This window comes from Cinclus cinclus, chromosome 21, assembly GCF_963662255.1.
Source record: "Cinclus cinclus chromosome 21, bCinCin1.1, whole genome shotgun sequence".
NCBI lineage: Eukaryota > Metazoa > Chordata > Aves > Passeriformes > Cinclidae > Cinclus > Cinclus cinclus.
In genome coordinates, this window is record NC_085066.1 from 10,135,096 (window position 1) to 10,153,170 (window position 18,075).

The following is an 18,075-nucleotide window of genomic DNA, read 5'->3' on the forward strand; positions in this document are numbered from 1 at the left end:
AATTTGAAAACAGCTTGAAAAACCCAACCAAACAATCCACAAAGGATGGGTCTGGGCTCCCTTAACAGCTCTGTCTGCAGCCAGACCCGTTGGATGTTCCAAGCTCTGTTCATCCTGGCCTTCAGCCCTTCCAGGGATGGGGAGTCACAGCTTCCCTGGCCAACCTGTGCCAGGGCCTCGCCACAGCAGCTGGTTTTTGGGGAAGAGCAAAAGTTTTGGGCAACATTAACTCAGAGAAAGGCAAAGTGAGAGGGAACAGACTGGCTTTTCCTGAAGGGGCACCAGCGAGGATGTCAGGCTCTGGAATGGTGGCCCATGTACACAGTGTTTCCCCCTACCCAATGCTCCCTGAGGATCGTGGCCCACAGATAAATTTCCCAGGATTCAGTGTCACCTGTACATAAGATGGTGGTTTATAATCATGGCATTTCCCAGGATTTTGTGGCTATTGGGAATTTGGTAGCTCCTGGGAAGAGTGGCTTTGTGGACATGGTGTTTTCCAGGATTTAGTGTCCTCTGGGGATTGTGGCCCAGCTGCATGGTGTTTTCTAGGATTTGGTCTCCTCTGTGGATGGTGACCCATGGGCACAGTGCTCTCTAGGATTCGGTGTCCCCTTGTGAGGGTGGCCCTTGGGGCTCAGCGTCCCCAGGACTAGGGTGTCACCTGGGGACAGTGGTCCACGGGCACAGTGTTTCCCAGGACATAGCGTCCGCTGCGGAGTGTGTCACATAGACGCGGCGTTTCCCAGGATTTGGCGTCCCGGGGGCGTGGCCATGTCCCTCGGGCTCGGTAGCCACCCAAGGGCGTGGCCGGGGCGTGGCCGGGGTCGGTCCCCGCAGCCCCGGGCGTGGTGCCGGTGCTGCCGCCGCTGCGGTGGGCGCTGCCGATGCCCATGCCCGGGATGTACGCCGGCAGGAAGAGGAAGAAGCCGGTGCCCAAGAGGTGGGTGCAGCGAGGGGGGGTCACCCCGGACAGGGCGAGCGAAAGCCGGGCATCGGGAGCCCAGCTGGTTCTGGAGAAGCGCTTGGAGCCGCTCTGGTGCGAGCGCTAGCGGGGCGAAAGGGAGCAGAATGCTTGGGTTACTCGGTTTTAATCAGGGTTAATTTGAGCTAACGCTGTGTCAGCTCTGGCGCGCTGATAGCAGAACAGAAATCCCCAAGATGCTTGTCCTGCATCCCGGTGAGAAAGATCGCCGGAGAGTTTGAGCTGAGCTGCTCAGCAGAGATTTGCGGGCTGTTTTGGTGCCCGCCTAAATCAAACACACAGCGATTAGTAATTACCAAAAAATCTCGATTCCTTAATTATTAATCACCACACTGCTCAGTACTGTTGCATAACACCCTCTTCGGTGTGTCCCTGGTGTGTCCTGCTTCCCTTGTGCCTTCCCCAGCTCCCAAGTCCCACCAGCCTGTTTAACCTCAGTTTTTCCAGGTGTATGGGAACTAAAGGTGGATATCTGTTTCTGGGAGGCTGTGGTGGAGGACGTGGATTAGCTGAGTCCAAGGCAGGGATGAAGGAGGGAGCATCAACGCTTCAAACCTGTGGTGAGGTGGCCCCGAGCCTCTCTTGGGTATTCGTTTGAGAGTCTTGTGGAAACATGAAGGATAGTTGTTCTGCCACAAACCTGTCTCCTGTTCATCCTGGAGTGGTGATTCCAGCCCTCTGGCATTCCAGCCTGAGGGTTTGGGCTGGATTGGTGTGGCTCAGAGTGGAGGAGGTGTCTCTTTGGAGCAGGAGGGTCCTTGTTCCCTTGGGAATGGGAAGAGATTATTTTTCTCTGTGATAGGTCAGATCTTGGAGCAGGATCCTGCTGGGAGAGGCCAGGCAGGGCAGGGCTGGTGGCAGTGGGATGTACAGCCAGCCAGAAGGGACAGAGAGGATGGGCCGAGGGGCTTCTCCTGCCTCTTTGCAGTTTGCTCAGGACTTTTTACATACTAAAAAAAAAGACTGTTAACAAGAATTAGGAGACAACAGATCAGTTCAGGCAAATTCCACTATCAGGAACAATCTCCCTTGGTACTTGCCACCTTGCAGAAGTGATACACTTCTGACAGGGTTCCCGTTCAGAGAGCAGCTGGGGAAGAGCAAACCCCAGCAGCAGCAGCACAGCCTTTGCCCAGCTGGGAGCTGAGCTTTCCCTTGTCATGGGGGCCACCAGCTTCACCACGAAGCCCATGGCACAGTGTGCTTCATAACAACTAGGCCAAAAGGAAGGGAATTGAAAGAGGTTTTAAATGTCTAGAGCAAGCTTCATTGTTTCCATGAGGCATTTTCCTCACTGGCATCCCCCCATCAAGGCTGGCCATGGAGCATGCTGCATGCCACAGCTGGGACATGCAGGGACAGAGGTGTTGGGATGTCCTCCTTGGGCTGTGGGGTGACTTGCTGCTGGCTGTGTCACCCTGTGTGCCTCAGCCAGAGGATTTTCAGTGTTTGGCCAGGCTATTCCAGTGATTCTGTTATACCTCAGTGTTTTACCCACTGCAGTGCTCATCTGCAGTCTCATTTTCTCTTCTTTCTGTCTCTTTGGGGCTGGATTTGGATGGTGAGTGGCCAGAAGACTTTAAAGGATATATGAGGAATCTCAGATGAATCTTCTTTGCCCCACCCCCCTTTTATTTTTTAAAACAAAGGAAAGCCATTTTAATTTTTCTCCTTCCTAGTTGTGATTGTGATTTCAAGAGTGTTTAAGCTTTGTAAAAGCCCTCTTGCCAGCGTGTTTTACTTAGGTTGTGTCGACTGGTTTGGAGCTGGGTTGTGCCAGCCTCCCTGGAAGAGGGGATATCCCTCCTGATGCTGCTCTTACAACCCAGCAGGCTTGAGCTTTCCTGGGGAAATGCTGCAATTTTCTGTTCAGCCTTAAAAGACGCCCCAAGCTCTCTCCGATCTGCAAATTCAACAGGCACCTCAGTGCATTTCATTTAATGATTATTTCCTCCCGTGTCACACATGAGAGCAGCCCTGCCAGATGAGATTGGAAAGTGTTGGTAGAGGAGAGAGCTTCAATTGCTGCTAAACACTGGCAGATCCTGTTATGCAAAGCTCCATCCGGAGGCGAGGATGCCTGCAGAGAGGGTGTTTGTGGTTAGACAAATCACATCAAGCCGAACGAGATGCCTGTTGGGGGATGCAGCCAAGTGAGATACAGAGCTGAGAGGGACTGAAGGGTTTGTCTTCGAGCTACGAAATTCAGACTGGCATTAAAAAATAAAGGGCACAGGGTGACATCCAGGACTTGTTAGTAATTAACTGAGCTGTTGCTGCTGTTCGGCTGGGGTAGGTGTAATAACTGCAGTTCACAGAGATGGGACCTTGTGTAGGCTTCAGGCTGCTCTCCTGGACACTATTCCTTCTGCAGGCTGAGGGTTGCCCCCAGGGCCTAAGTGTGGCATCAAATGCTGGTTTAATTTGGAAATGCCCATCTGAAAGGGTCAGAAATCAGAATATTGGAAGAAAACAAAACTTTTTACATCAACTTTTTTTTTTTTTTAAGAGAGGCTCTTTTCAATGTGTGGTGCCCTAAACCACCCTATGAGATATCCCTTTGTTTAAGTCATAGAATCCCAGAATGGTTTGGGTTGGAAGGGACCTTAAGACTCATCTCATTCTGCCCCCTGGCTTGCCCCATCCCTGGGAGTGTTCAGGGCCCCGTTGGACAGGGCTTGTAACAACCTGGGATAGTGAAAGGTGTCCCTGCTCATGGCAGGGGGTGCAGCAAGGTGGGCTTTAAGGTCTCTTCCAACCCAAACCAGTTTGTGATTATATGATTTCTAAGAGGACCAGGATGTGTGTGTACAAATCTTAACTCACTCTTGGGGTTGCACCAAAGCCAGTGCTGGGTTTGAAAATGAACAATCCAAGTTTAATCAACCTCTCCTTTGCCTCTTCCAGCCCCAAACCACCCCCACCCGAGGGTGTGAAGTCCAACCCTTCCAAGCGGCACCGGGACCGGCTGAACCACGAGCTGAACACGTTGATGGGGCTGCTGCCTTTCCCTGAAGATGTGCGCTCCAGGCTGGATAAACTCTCCATCCTCCGCCTGACCGTGGGCTACCTGAAGGTGAAGAGCTACCTGAGGGGTAAGTGTCCATGCTGGGAGAGGGAAAAAGTCCGTGGGATCAATCCCCACTGCACAGCTTGCATCCCACCCCAAGCTTTGGGATGGGAAGTTGTGTTTCCTGAAGGGAGCATGATGGTGAGTTGTGGGAGCAGGCCCTTGGATGTGGATACTGGCAGGAAAATGTCACTATGGATGGAGGGAGCAGCTTGGGGGCCTGCCCAGTGGCTGAGACCTCCTGCAGAGTTTCTCCATGTCATTAACAGCCATCCTTTATGTCCAAAACCCCTCCTGTGTCGCACTCCCAGTACACTGTGGAGAGAGGTGGATAAAACAATATGTGTTGTTGTGCAGCAACATTGCCCTCATCTAACTGGAATGGCAATTTAAAATTAAATTAATAGTTAATAATACATCTTGTATATTCTCTTTTATTATATTTCATGTACTGTATTTCCTTATTTATTCCATATTTGGTATTCTTATATTTATTCCATATTCCTTCTTCCTCTCTTCCTATTCTTCTTCAACCCTTCATTATTACTATTACAACTACAGCATGTTTAATGAATTATAAGATTATATATGGTGCAGAGCCTGGCTGGGGGGGTCACCACATTCCCAGGAGTCACCAGAACGTGTTCCCTCTCCAGTGACTTGAGCCCGATGGAATGGGTGATGGACCCTGGGGAAGGCAGAACATGTAGGGCAAGAAGGCAGCTGCAGCTTTTTATGTTTAGAGGCTCCTACTGTGTCTTCTCCCCACCACAGACTGGAAAAACCTGACTCCCTTGGCTTTTCCCTCATGCCCACTCCTCTAGGCTTTCAGGGCCCTCTCCAGCTGGGATGCTGGGCTCCAGGAGGAGATTCCTGTGCCAGACTCTCCAGATGGGACCTGTGCCTCCAGGCAGGAGCTGTTTCCCACTGGATGTGCTCAGCATATGCTTCCTAGTGTGAGAGCTGATCTGGAAAAGCATGTGGCATTGCAGAGGTTCTGGAGGTTCGTTCTGCTAGGCCAATTATTCCCATTTAGCCAGTTGCCTGTGATTTCCAGCTCCTTCACTGTGCTCTGCCCTGAAGTTCATCTTGTTTGACTTCAGAAAAACCCAGACTCATCAGGGTTGGCCAGGGTCTCAGGCATGCCTGATGAACACCCGTGCCAGCTGCAGGTCACTGCAGCGGGCTGCTGGTGTGTCCTGTTGGGCATTTTGGGGGCACATGGTGGCACCCCTTGTGCTCTGCTTTCTGCCTCAGGTTTGCTGTCCTGTGCTTCTTGCAGGCTCTTCTCCTGCAGTAGGAGAGCTTGGCAACAACTGGTGAGCATCCCTGTCCTCTCTGAATCCACAGCCCAAGCCTGGCCTTGTCTCCAGGCAGAAGAGAGGTGGATGTTTTGATAGATTGGTAATTGCCTTATCTCCAGGCAATTGAGAGACCAATTGCACAGTGGGCTTAGGGTGATGCCCTGAGGCTTCTTTTTCCCTTGCGCTGCATTTCTCCAGCCCTAGAGTTGAGCTTCCCAGTGTTGTCTGCATCTTGTCTAGCTGTTGACACCAGCAGAAATCTAAGAAGAAGCTTCCAGCCTTCTCCACCTGTGATATTTCTGAGGTGTGGGTACTGTCTGCCTCTGGCTTGGGAACAGACCTGCTCAGTGGGGTGTAGGAAGCCAGGCATCAGGGTGTGGGGCAGTGTTTGGGGTAGGACAGAGCAGAGGACTACCACAGTGGGTCTGTGTGCTGGTATCAGTGCCTGCTTCCGCAGTGAATACAAGGAGAGGGACTTGACATCTATGTGGGATCCTGGCTTCCATGGCAGGGTGGTGACTCACTGCATCGTCCTTTGAATCTGCTTTGCTTTTAAATATTCTTCTCTGTGTTTTAATGAGAAATCAGACTAATTAGTAGTTTTCTGGAAATGCCAAGCTTCAGGCCTAGAGAGGGAAGCTCTTGGAGCTCCCTCTGTGCCTCCACGGGCTGATTCCATGGGCTGTGCACATCTGTAACGCCCCTGTGCCCTGGGGCAAACGCTGCAGGTGTTGCACAGCTCTCTGCTGCCTGGGACCTCAGTCTTCCCTTTGCAAAATCGGGGGGCTCAGGGCTTGGTTTCCTCAAGCTTTGCCCATCAGGCCCAGCCTGTGAGTGCAACTGGGTAGAGCTCTGGTGCTATCACAGCCTGCCTTAAAGGCACTTTAAAGGTTTTGTCACTTGGAAACAGTCACTGAACCTCACTGCCAGACTTGAGCTGAGCTCTGTCTGCAAACCAATTTGCAGTGGTTGCTATTGGACCTGTGTCTGACAGTCTCCCAGACAAATCTGGAGTGACTTTGCTGACCCCTGTCTCTTTGAAAGCAAGTGCCCAAGGAGAAAAGCTTGTGTCTATGTTGCCAACTGCCATGATGCTCTGGGCTCTCTGTGATGTGACAAAAGCCCCACTTGCTGCAAAGAGGGAGATCTTATAAAAGCTTGGATGGCTCTGGGAGGAACACTGTGGACTGTTTTCTAGTAGGCCCGCTGGCCTCCTCAGATTTGAGTGGCTTGGAAATCTCCAAATCTCCAGCTAGCTGGAGAACTGTGCTGGGGTTTGTTTCCTATGGTTCCTGTAACAAAGGAAGCAGATGTTGGGGTTGCAGATATGACTCTGCCAAGGGTGAGCAAGAAAATGGGGCTTAAAATGCTCTCTGAGGTGGAGAGGGTATGATTAGGGAATGTGCTGCTATGTCTTCTTGCTAGACCACCCGGCAGGGAGGTCTGCAAGGGAGAGGTTGGTTAGACTGGTTTGGGTTGGAACAAAGTTCATCCACTGCCACCCCCTGGCATGGGCAGGGACACCTCCCACTATCCCACGTGCTTCAAGCCCCACTGTCCAAACTGGTCTGAAACTCTTCCAGGGATGGGGCACCCACAGCTACTCTGGTAATCTGTGCCAGGACCTCCCCACCCTCACAGGGAAGAATTCTTTCCCAACATCCAACCTAACCCAATCTCTTTCAGAACTCATGGAAAACCCTGTCATGCTCTGAGACCACATTGAGGAGTCTGGCAAGGCTTGAGATATCTAACAGCTCCTAGCAAACAGTGAACAGTGGGCTATCTCCCCATCTAGCTGACCTGGCTGGGACAGGGGCTGGGCTTGGGAGGTCTCACCAGGTCCTTTCCCACCTCTGGTGCTGGTCTCGCCAGTTCCCTCCCCAGTGCTCCTCTGCAGCTGGCTGCAGGTCTTCTTGGGTAATCTCACTGCCACCAGCACTAAATTAGCTTTTTTATTCATCTCCTCGTTGTTTGTTGTTACCATGGGCCAGAGCTACAGGGGTCTGGACCTGAAGTAACTGAGGCAGTGAAAGGAGTCAAGCTCAAATCTGTCCCTGGGCAAGATCCTGCAGACTGTGTGGGATGAAGGTTTGCAGCAGCAGGTCAGAGAGGCTGGCATGGACTTGGGGATGCCAGTGCTCCCCAGGGCATTTCAGTGCTTCTCAGAAAACACAGAGTGACTTTTCCTAATAGTTTATAATCTGTGGGTTTAGCATTTGTCTGTTTCACTTGGATGGCACCAGCCTGCTCTGCTTGGCACTGTGCCTCTGTTAAACAGCTGAGGCAAAGGTTGGTGCTAATTTGACTGGGTTTGGGATCGGATCCAAGAGGAAAATGGTTGTGCATGGCTTGGTGTTGCTGGAAGAGCTGGGAGCTCCTGGTTTTTGGATGCCAGGCACCTCTGGAGACTGTTCAAAAAGAAGTGTTTGCTGTGAGTGAAGCTTGTCAACTCCCCCCAGTGTAACCCAGTCTGTGAGAGCAGATCTGACTCTGGAGTTGTCACCAATAACCTTTTATTTTCAGTGCCAAATCCAGAGGCAAGGGATGTGTTTTAGCCTCCATGGCTGCCTTGCCATGTGTTTCTTTGCGAATGTGATGGGCAAAAAAGTGAAGAGATTAGATGACTTTGGTCTTTTTTCCTTCTTTCTCCTGCTGAAAGTTTTTCCTCCGTTGCAGGGCTTGGGAACCTCCTTGCAGAGGCAAGAAAGCCAACCCATAAGGAGATGCTCTTGGGGATGTATGGGGCACATCATGATTGATTGATGCTGGAAAATCTGCTGATCCTGTCTGGCATCTTCCCTGGCTGAGGGAAAGCCCAGCAGTCTTTGAGGATCACACCAGCAGCAGGAAACCTGCAGTGCTCTGGCTGATGTTGGGGCTCAGCACAGAGCTGGATTTCCCCCTCCTCTCTTAAAAATTACACACAGCCTCTGTCCCAGCACTTTGAAAATATAAGTGATCACCACACTGCTCCAACAGATGCCTGGATCTTACCTGGAAACTACAGATGGCTTTTGCCATGGTCTTTTCCATAGAATTATGGAATCATTACACTTGGAAAAGACCCCTACGATCATCAAGTCCAACTATTAACCCAGCAATGCCAAGCCCACCACTAACCCATGTCCCTAAGCACCGCATCCACATGTTAATTCCCACTGATTGTCCAAGATGCACTGCAGGAGACTGGAAAAACTGGGCGCAAACAGCAAAAATGCATTGTCCTTTTACCCAGTTACTTCTGTAGTTGTGGGTATATTATAGCTTTGATACACATTGGGCCTGTTTCCTTTAATCCCATTAATTCATGGTCTCAGCTGCTTTGTGTTGGAGTCTCAAGGGCTCCATTAGAAGGAGTGTGTTAAATGGGATGAATTAGCCTGTTTTAATACAGCTCATCACCTGCTTTGTCCTGCCTGGCAGCCAGTGGGGTCTCTTCCTCCTGCCAGCCACTGTTTCCAGTCCATCTTAGTCTCCATCATGGAGACATGGCTTCAGCAGCCTGAGGGATCCATGGCTCTGGGTGGGATTCCAGAGGGTGCCATCTCCCCATCTTGTCTCAAGCAAGGGGGATGTTTCACAAGGGATCCCCCCTCCCACGAGGTGTCTGTGTTGTAAATGGGCTGAGGTATGATTAAAATGTTGGGTTTTCCTTTCCAAGTCAAAAAATGACTGGGAATGGCCTCTGTACCCCTAGTGGTTGCATGGGCCTGGAGTCCTCTGCCTGGAAGTGCTTGGGTTTCTCTTGGTATTGCTCCCAATCCCAATGGTTCTTGGCAGTTTGAGGATGAGTTCAGAGACCTGTTTGGAGGGGGGGAGCCACAGGAACACCATGGCCCCTGGCTGTGGATGGTGAGGACTGGGCTGGATGTGAGCACCAGCTGCTCCGCAGCACCAGTACTTTGGTGGCAGACAACATCTCTGAGCTTCTTCCCCTCTCTCCATGCTCCAGACCTTCTCCCCAAGTCAGGTGTGTCCCATGGGAGACAGATTCTGGAGGATTTTTGAGGTCAGCTGTGCAGAAATGGACTGCTCTGTGTTTGAGAGAAGGGGAAGTTGAGCACCTTTGGTAGGAGATTAAAAGCCCTTCTCCCAGTGGGAGAGGTGAAGAAATTCTGCTGGAAAGTGCAAAATGGCTATTTCCTGCTGGACTCTGAAAGCCATAGCAGGTCCCCATGCAGATACTGCTGGTGGACACTGGGAGAGAGCTGGAGACCAGATGCTCTCAGGATGTGCATGCTCTCAAAAAGTTCTGTGCCCTTTTGGAGTTGTATTTTGGAAGAACTTGTTTCTTTGTGAAATCCCTTGCTGGCCTGCCTCATTTCAGTGCTTTAGAGAGCAGTCAGCCCTTCACAAGAAATCCAGTTTTCAACAAGAATTGATGTTTCATTTTGCAGCTATTATGCTCTATGAAGTGCAAATTGAAGGCAGGTGGTCCAGATGGGAAGCTTTTCCTTGGGGATCACATGGCAATCACATGAGGAGGCTTTTTGCTTGTGTCTCCCTGTTGAATCTCATCGTTCTCAACCTTTCCCAGAGGCCTCACATCCCCTGAGCAGGTTGGTCTGACAGCAGAGGATGGAAAAGAGCAGAAGCTGTGGCTGGTGAAGGGAGAAGGTGGAGATGCTTCCTGAGTATCTCCAAAGACTGCTGAAGGTTTGGGGGAGGAAGAAGTACCCCAGCTCTGCCAGCAATGGATATGGAGGCTGGCTCTGCTCCAGAGCACCCTCTTCACTGCTATTTGTGTCACCTTATGCAAGACCTGCAGCTAATTACCTTAACCCTGCTGTATCCATGCTCTGGCTGCTGACAGCCTCCTTGGGTGGGTGCTCATTGGCACATAGGCTCCAGGTGTAAATACATCCCAGGGGTGCTTTAACTGCAAATTTTTTTAAATTCAAATGTGCCAATCCATCAGGGAAAATGCTTTTGCATGTTGATGGTTTGCTGCAGAGCAAAGTATCCCAGATCAACAGTTGCATGTGAAACTTTTTTAGAGTCCAAATTGTTTTGGCTTTGAACTGGGTGTTACCAGGGAAGAAAACAAACAAACATTCAAAACATTTCAGTGGAGAAGTGAGAGCTTCTGCTCTCCATAAAAATTCAGTTTTGGAATTTTTGGAGAAAATTAAATATATGGTCAGATGTGGGATGGTTTGAGGTTCTTCGTCATTTCCAACATTCAGAGGATCTTTTCCCTTTGGATCCAACACCAGGATCTGACTGGGGGCACTGACACCCAGGACTGAGAGGGGGCAGGCAGTGTTCTCTGCTGGGATGTGAATTACACCTGATATGTGACCTCTGTCGGACCTCAGGGAGCTGCAGGAGCTGGAGATGGTGGCAGAGGTGGGGTGGTTCCTACATGGGCATTGCTTTGAGCTTTTCTGTGATTTTTTTGGGGGGGGTTTTGTTTTTTTTTTTTTTTGAGCTGGCACAAAAATATGCCTTGAAAATCATCCTTTTCCTGGCAGCTGAGCTTGGATTGAGTTTTTTCAGTGATAATCAGCAGATAAAGGATCACACTGGGAATGTCCCTGGGAGCCTCTGTCCTCATTCCTGTTCCCTGAACAACCAGCTGTGTGGGAGACCCACAAAGCTGGAGGTCCCATGAGCAGGGCAGCAGGACGTTTCATGCTGGCCACACCCAGGGGTGTTGCTTTGAAGGCATCCGGTGCTGAAGTATGAGGCAGTTCCTGAATCAGCCTGGGGAGGTAATGGCAGCGAGTCCTGGGGGCCAAGAGCTCTCAGGTGTCACCTGGAGTGCCATGGCCACCAGCTCTTGATCTGTTTCCAAGCAGCCAAAGGTGGAAGGGAGAAAACAAGTATGGGTGCTTTGATGGCATCTCAGATGCTTTGGGAAGGTTTGCCTGCATCTTTCTCCAACCCTGGAGGGCAGCAGAGCAGACAGAGCACCCCAGTGGGGTGGCTGGAAACTAATTCCAGCTCTGCCAGGCTTTAATCAGAAGTCTCCTGGCTGTGTTGGATGGTATTCCCCAGCCTGGGAAGCCCAGAAGCCCTCAGCCCCCCTCTGTCCTTTGTATCTCTGCCTCACACCCTGACAGGAGTGAGGTTTCCCAGAAATGGGATCAAGCAGGGAAAAAATCTCTTGGAGGAAGCCCTGGACAAGCTGGGCTCTGTGCCAGTTCCTACTGATGGTCTCACTTTCCTCCACTCTGAGTCCATGGGCATCCAGTAGCTGCCTGAGCAGCCCGGCGGTGGGGAGGAGGAGGGGGAGGCTCCTGGCTTGCTCCTTTCACACTGATTTCTTGCCTTCTCATTTGCAGCTACAGGTCCAAAGGTTGGCAACTGCATGGATCAGCTCAAAGCCCCAGGAGGGGACAGATGGACGGAGCTGCAGGGTGACAGGGAGCTGTTTCCTGAGGGGAATCTGCTGCTCCAGGTGTGGTCCTTGGTCTTTTAGGGTCTCCCCAAGCAGCTCTGGAGCCTGTGGTCCCATTTGTGGAGCAAGAGGAGACCCTGCCTTGCCCAGAGCTGCTTTGCTGTTATTCCTGCAGGCACTAAGTTCCTGGTGACAGAGACCAGTGACACTGCCTGGCTGGGATGTGTCCAGATTCCCATTCCCACTATTCCCTCTCATCCCACTGCAATTTGCTGCCCCTTTGATTATGTTGCAGCTCATGGACACAAGCTCCATCCCAACCAAGAGATTCAGAGATATCAAATGGTGGGGTAGGGATTGCTCCCTGAAAAGTTCCCAAGGTGCTGGGTTGGTTCATTATCTTTAGCAAAGGCCAAGAGGAGAATGCTGAGAGCTGTGGGACAAAACATCCCCCAGGAATTCCTTGCTTTCCTGGGGCATTGCATGAGCTCTGTAGGGATGAGTTCACAGCCTGCCTGGGATGGAGAAATGTCCAGCTTCAGTTTGTAGGTTGTGGGGAATAAGAGCAGTTGGATGTTAGAAAACAGTGGTGGACAAAACCAATGGGAAATGAGAGTTTTGCTTTGTAGAAAGGCCATGTATATCTCGTGAAACAGCTGACAGTTATGCTGGGAGCACAAGGAGCTGGTGAATCAACCTCCCACAATGCTGTTAGTTTGGGCTGCCGTTATAAATGTGAGCTGGAAGGAACTGGCATGGAAAGGTCACATGGAAAGGCTGACTGCTGAACAAGCATCTGGGCACAGGCACATCAGCTGAGGAGCATGCTGCTCCCTGGGGCTGCAGGGCAGTCTGTGCAAGACCTTCAATCATTCCATGTTCTTGGCATCTCCTGTGCCTGGGCTTTCCCAGAATCCCAGAATGGTTTGGGTGGGAAGGAAGCTTAGAGTTCATCTTGTGATGAGTTGCCATGGGCAGGGACACCTTCCCCTATCCCAGAGTGCTCCAAGCCCCAGTGTCCAGCCTGGCCTGGGTCACTTCCAGCAATCCAGGGGAAGCTACGGCTTCTCTGGGCGCCCTGTGCCAGGGCCTGCCCACCTTCACAGGGAACAATTCCTTCCCAATATCCCATCCATCCCTGCCCTCTGGCAATATGAAGCCCCTTTGTCCTGTCCCTTCATGCCCTCTCCAGCTCTCCTGTAGGCTTTCTGGGCCTCCAGGCCTCCTCTCCCACCTCTCCAAATACCAGCAGATGGATGCTTGGTTCTCCTTGAGCCTGACTTTGGTCACTTCAGCCCTGCTCCTGCAGATCCCTCCAGGCAGCAGGCAGTGTGAGCAGACCCCCAGCAGGAGCCTCCATGTGGGATTTTGGCAAGACAGTGACTCCTGGGAGCTCAGTGTGACTTTTGGCAGTGAGTCCTGGACCACACAAGGTCCCCCACAGTCCCAGCTGTGTGCAAGTGTGCCAGTCAAGGAGGAGCAGCTGGATACCAGGTGGGAGCTTGTGACTGCCCCAGCCCCAGCATAGAGCTGCTCCCCAGGGCTTTGGACTCAGACCATATGATGGCAATTTGTTGAATCACCAGAGCATTGGCAGGCTGGGATGATTGAAGACATCTGGAGAGCTTATGAGGTATTGCTGTGGCAGAAATCTCCCCGCTGAGCTGTCTGGTGGCTTTTTTTCCTCCCCACAAAAATAATTTTAAGCATATACTGTGATTTGCAGAAATCTCTGACTTGTGGTCTCTTGGGGGGCTGTAGCACACAAAGGGAAGGGATTGGTCCCTCAGCAAGCGGGATCTGTACACTAGGCTTCCATTTAGGGTGTTCTTCTAATTTCTCTCCTTCTATTCACTAATAAATTAAACCTATGACAGTCAAGAGCAGGGACAAGAGTTACTGTCTAGTGCTGTGACTAGTGCTTTGCTTTTGAGGGAAATCAGCCTGAAATGGTCACCAGAATCACAATATCCAGAGCTAGAAGGGACCCACAAGGATAATCGTGTCCCAGAGCAGAGCCCCAGGAGATTGTGGCTATTCCCAGCTGGAAAGGAGGAAACCAACTCCAGATCCTCCATGAAACCTCTCCTTAGCTGGTACCTCCTGATGCAGGAGCTGCCCTGCAGTGAGAGGGGCTTCCATGGGGGGTTTGGATCCAGCTTGATCGTTGCTCATGCTGGGAACAAAAAACTCCCCAGAACTGAGTCTTCCATGGTTAGCAGGTGCTGCCCTTCTTTGTGGGGCTCCTTGTTGAGGAAGAAGGTCCCTTTCTGTCCCTGGATGCTGAAGAAACAGCTAGGGGATTTCATTGTTCTGCAGCTGGATTGAAGCTGGGGAGAGTAACTTTGGGCTGAATTTTTGCTTTCAGGCACTCAATGGATTTGTCATTGCTGTGACTGGAGATGGCTACATCTTCTACATCTCCCCTACTGTGCAGGACTACCTGGGCTTCCACCAGGTGAGCACCATGTTTTCCTGGCTGGAAACAGATGGATGCAGTCCTGGTGTGGGAAGGAGGTGCAGATGGGGTGCAAAGCTTCCCAAAGGGCAGCAGCTCCTGTGGCAAGGGAAGGAGCTGGAGTCTGCCTGTTCTTTACACTCAGTCCCTGCACTTTTAGTGCCCAGGAAGGGAAACCTGCTGTGTCCTTCTCCCAACACCTCTGCCAGGTTGTCTGGGAGCAGACACTGTTCTCTTATGTCATTCCAGTCGGATCTTATCTACCAGAGTGTGTACGAGCTGATCCATGCAGACGACAGGGCTGCCTTCCACCACCAGCTGCACAGGACCCCCCTGCACGCTGCTGACAGTGAGTGCCAGGGTGATCCCTGCGGGGTTCACTTGAGCAGCTCTGAGCCATGAGCTCAGGGTGTGCAGCATGGCTTGGAAAGCTTCCTTTTCCCTTGGCTTTTCCAGCCTTTCACCCTGAGCAGCCACTGCTGACAGGACACAGCACCACGTCCAGCCCCCAGCACCTCTGTGCTGAGAAGCAATCCTTCATGGAGAGGAGCTTCACCTGCCGCTTCCGCTGCCTGCTGGATAACTCCTCGGGATTCCTGGTAATGCTGGGACACCCCTCTGCTCCCCCTGGGCCCGCAGGGTGTTCCCCCAGAGCCACTTGTGTCCCATAGGGATGAGAGCTCTACCAGTTCCCACCACCCTGTTTCCTTCACACCTTTGTTTTCTAATCCTTGTAAGGCCTTGAATTTCCATGGGCGCCTGAAGTTTCTTCTTGGGCAGCAAAAGTCAACAGCAGACAAGTCCCCAGTTGCTCTCTTTGCCATTGCCACACTCCTTCAGCCTCTGTCCATCCTGGAGCTCCAGACCAAGACGCTGATCTTCCAGACAAAGCACAAGCTGGACTTCACTCCCATGGCCTGTGACTCCCGGTAAGACATCTCTCACTTTCCCCATGGCAAAATCCCTGATGCTGGACAGAAGACTAGACTGGGTGGGGACAAAGAACACCTGACCCAGCTCCCACAGCCTGATGCTTTTGTCCTTCTGTGGCAGACCCACAATAACGGGGAGCAGGTTAATACGGAACGAGCACTTCTTGTCTGCAGTGGTTTGTAGAACAGCAGATGCAGCTCTGCCCAGGATGGAGCATTGCACCACCCAAAGTGGGGGTCCAGCCAGTGGGGTGCAACTGTGGAGGCTGCATCCCTGGTGTCACTGTGTTCCTATGCTGTTCCCAGGGGGAAGGTTGTCCTGGGATACACGGAGGTGGAGCTGTGCAGGAGGGGGTCCGGTTACCAGTTTGTGCACGTGGCCGACATGATGCACTGCGCAGAGCACCACGTCAGAAGTGAGTGCTGGGGGATTGCTGGGGGCATATTTGTGGGGTCCCTCCAGGCTCTGGCCTGGCTGTAGTATCGCTCCTTGGTGCTGTCTATCCCAGGGCTGGAGTAATTGTAATAAAGGCTCTTCCTCCTGAATGAGCTCGGGGAGCTGGCAGACAGACAGCATCCTGCATCTCCTGCCCCCATGGCATGGCCACGAGGTGATGCTCAGCCTCATGGCATCTTGTACATGTCATTTGTCTGCCTGCATGGAGGAGCTGTCAGTGGTGTTTCTCTTGTGTCCCTGCCCCAGTGATGAAGACAGGGGAGAGCGGGCTGACGGTGTTCCGGCTGCTGACCAAGAGGGGTGGCTGGGTGTGGGTGCAGGCCAACGCACAGCTGGTGTACAAAGGGGACAAGCCCGACTGCATCATCGCCCGCCAGCGAGCCCTGTCGTGAGTATTGCTGGCCCCCTTCAGCAGCTCTGGGCCTGGGGGGCTGCCCAAGTCATGCAGAGGCCAAGAGGGTACAGAAAAGGGTATGTAGGGCTGGCAGTTTGCAGCATCTCCTGTAGTGTGAGTGGAATGGCTCTGAGAAGGTGGTTGTGGACATGCTCCTGCCTGGGAGCAGCAGCCCTTCCTTGAGCCATGCAGATCTCCCTGTGGGTTCCCCAGAGCCCTCTTGTAGCCAGCCCAATCCAGCCCCCTTTTCCTCTAGAAGGGCCACAGCAGGACTGTGAGTTCCCCCCTTGCTATCAGAAGGGTGGTTTTACCTGGCCTGCAGGAGCTGCTGATGCTATTTCCATCCCTTTTTCCCTCCACACCAAAGGAATGAAGAAGGGGAGGAACATCTCCGGAAGAGAAACCTGCAGCTGCCTTTCAGCTTTGCCACGGGGGAAGCAGTCTTGTATGGGAACGATGTTCCCGGGTTCTTGGACTCATTCCAAGCCAAGGAGAAGTTGCAAGTGCAAGCAAATTCCAACCCTGAGCAGCGCTTGGTAGACCCCAACTCTCTGCTTGAGGCTGTGATGAAGCAGGATGCACCCCTATACAATTGCCACGCTGATATCGTGCCTCAGTTCTGCCTGTCAGGTTTCCCCCCTGAGCCCGATGGGCTGAGCCGGAATGAGGACAGCAGTGCCAAAGAGGACAGCGACCCCCTCCTGGTGGTCATCGAAACGCTCTTTGAGAAGAGGGAGGTGGCTGGAAACGTCTGCCAGAGCTTCGGCGTGGATAGCACAGAGCTGCAGCAGTGGGAGGAGGCTCTGCTTAGCCTGGGGGCAGAGCAGGAGCCACCAGCTCAGGGGCTCGGCCAGAGGCCGGCCACCAAGGTGACATCCTGTGTGGAGCAGATGCTCCTCAGGGAGGGTGCTGGGAAGAGCCTGGACTTCCCACCCTGCCGTGAGGAAAACAGTGTTGTGGCTCGCTTCCAGCGCTGCCAGGCATCTGGCTCAGCGTTCCCAGTGCAGTCCCGGGCAGCAGGCACACCAGGAGGCCAGGGAGCTGTGGGCTCTATAGCCTCCATTGCCTCTGATGGCAGCTCTGCCCAGCCAGAGCAGCAGGTCCCATTTAACCCAGCCAGGCTGGTGGCAGGGACTGTGCTGGGTGTCCCCATCTCCAGCAGTACATCCTCTGCAGCACTTCAGCTGGCAAACCAAGCATTTCAAGCAGGAGCTATGACCTCTGCTCCTGTAGATAACACTGCTCCTACTGCTCAGAGCCAGTCTGGGTGCCAGCCGGTGGGCTCAAACACATTGGTGACTCTGTGGCACAATGTCCCCCTTCAGGCAAACCCAGCCAGTTGCCTGTCGGAGGCTTGGCTGGCCATAGCTTCGAAACAGCTGGAAGCTGCAGGAGCACACATGGAGTCCCAAACTCTGCCAGCTGGCAGCCCTGAGAGCCCACCAGGGGCCAGGCTGTTGTTGCAACCCCCTTCTCAATCTATTCCTTGCCCTACCCAGGGCTTGCATGACTCCCTTTTCTCTGGGGATGGGAAGCTCTGTGATGTTGAGGCTGCTCTCCCTGCACCTTTAGGATCTAGTGCACTGTCAGGGCATGGAGGCTTCCCCAGACAGCCCCTGGCAGCCCGTGTGGAGCCCAGCTTTTCCTGGGAAGGGGAACAGTCAGTGCTCCGAGAGGACAAATGGTTCTCACAGCTGTGGCTCCCACAGGATGGGGCAGCTCCTCAGAGGAGCCATGGAGAAGGGCCAGCACACTGCAGCGGGCTCCTGCTGGGCTTCAGCACGGATCCCAGCGCGGAAGAGATGGACTGCATTGTGCTGCCCGAGTGCCAGTATGGAAACAGCCTCTTTAGATATGAGAGCAGCTTCCTGAGGGATGATGCTGAAGTACCCCTTCCCCAGCAGCTGGGTGCTTTGCCTTGCCCTGCTGAGAGCCACCCTGGAGCACCCTGCTCCTCCCTGGGCTCTGGTTCAAGGCACTCAGCAGCTCTCCCTGTGAAGGTGGGTCCAGGAGCACCCCAGTGCTCCGGGCAGGGTCCTGGCTGCCCACTGGTTCCCTTCTCAGATGGGCAGCCCCTCTGTGCCTGTGAGGTCCAGCTCAAGGCAAGGTGTGATGGCTGCAGGACCTGA

At 52.7% G+C, this 18,075-nt stretch overlaps 1 protein-coding gene across 1 annotated transcript; it reads left to right on the forward strand.

The window, feature by feature from the left end:
* The first annotated feature begins 902 nt into the window (after positions 1–902).
* On the forward strand, positions 903–18,075 carry LOC134052255 (uncharacterized). Its single transcript, XM_062506603.1, has 10 exons — positions 903–943; positions 3,893–4,080; positions 11,650–11,765; positions 14,074–14,163; positions 14,413–14,512; positions 14,620–14,762; positions 14,902–15,092; positions 15,402–15,511; positions 15,799–15,940; positions 16,314–18,075. The coding sequence occupies exons 1-10, from the start codon at positions 903–905 to the stop codon at positions 18,073–18,075; spliced, it is 2,883 nt and encodes a 960-aa protein (XP_062362587.1).

Bases quoted from the DNA above. Each gene is read 5' to 3' on its own strand.
- LOC134052255 (XM_062506603.1), top strand. From the start codon at position 903: ATGTACGCCGGCAGGAAGAGGAAGAAGCCGGTGCCCAAGAG. The intron at 15,093-15,401 runs GTAAGACATCTC...TGCTGTTCCCAG, and splicing joins CCCATGGCCTGTGACTCCCG to GGGGAAGGTTGTCCTGGGAT. The intron at 15,512-15,798 runs GTGAGTGCTGGG...TCCCTGCCCCAG, and splicing joins CGCAGAGCACCACGTCAGAA to TGATGAAGACAGGGGAGAGC.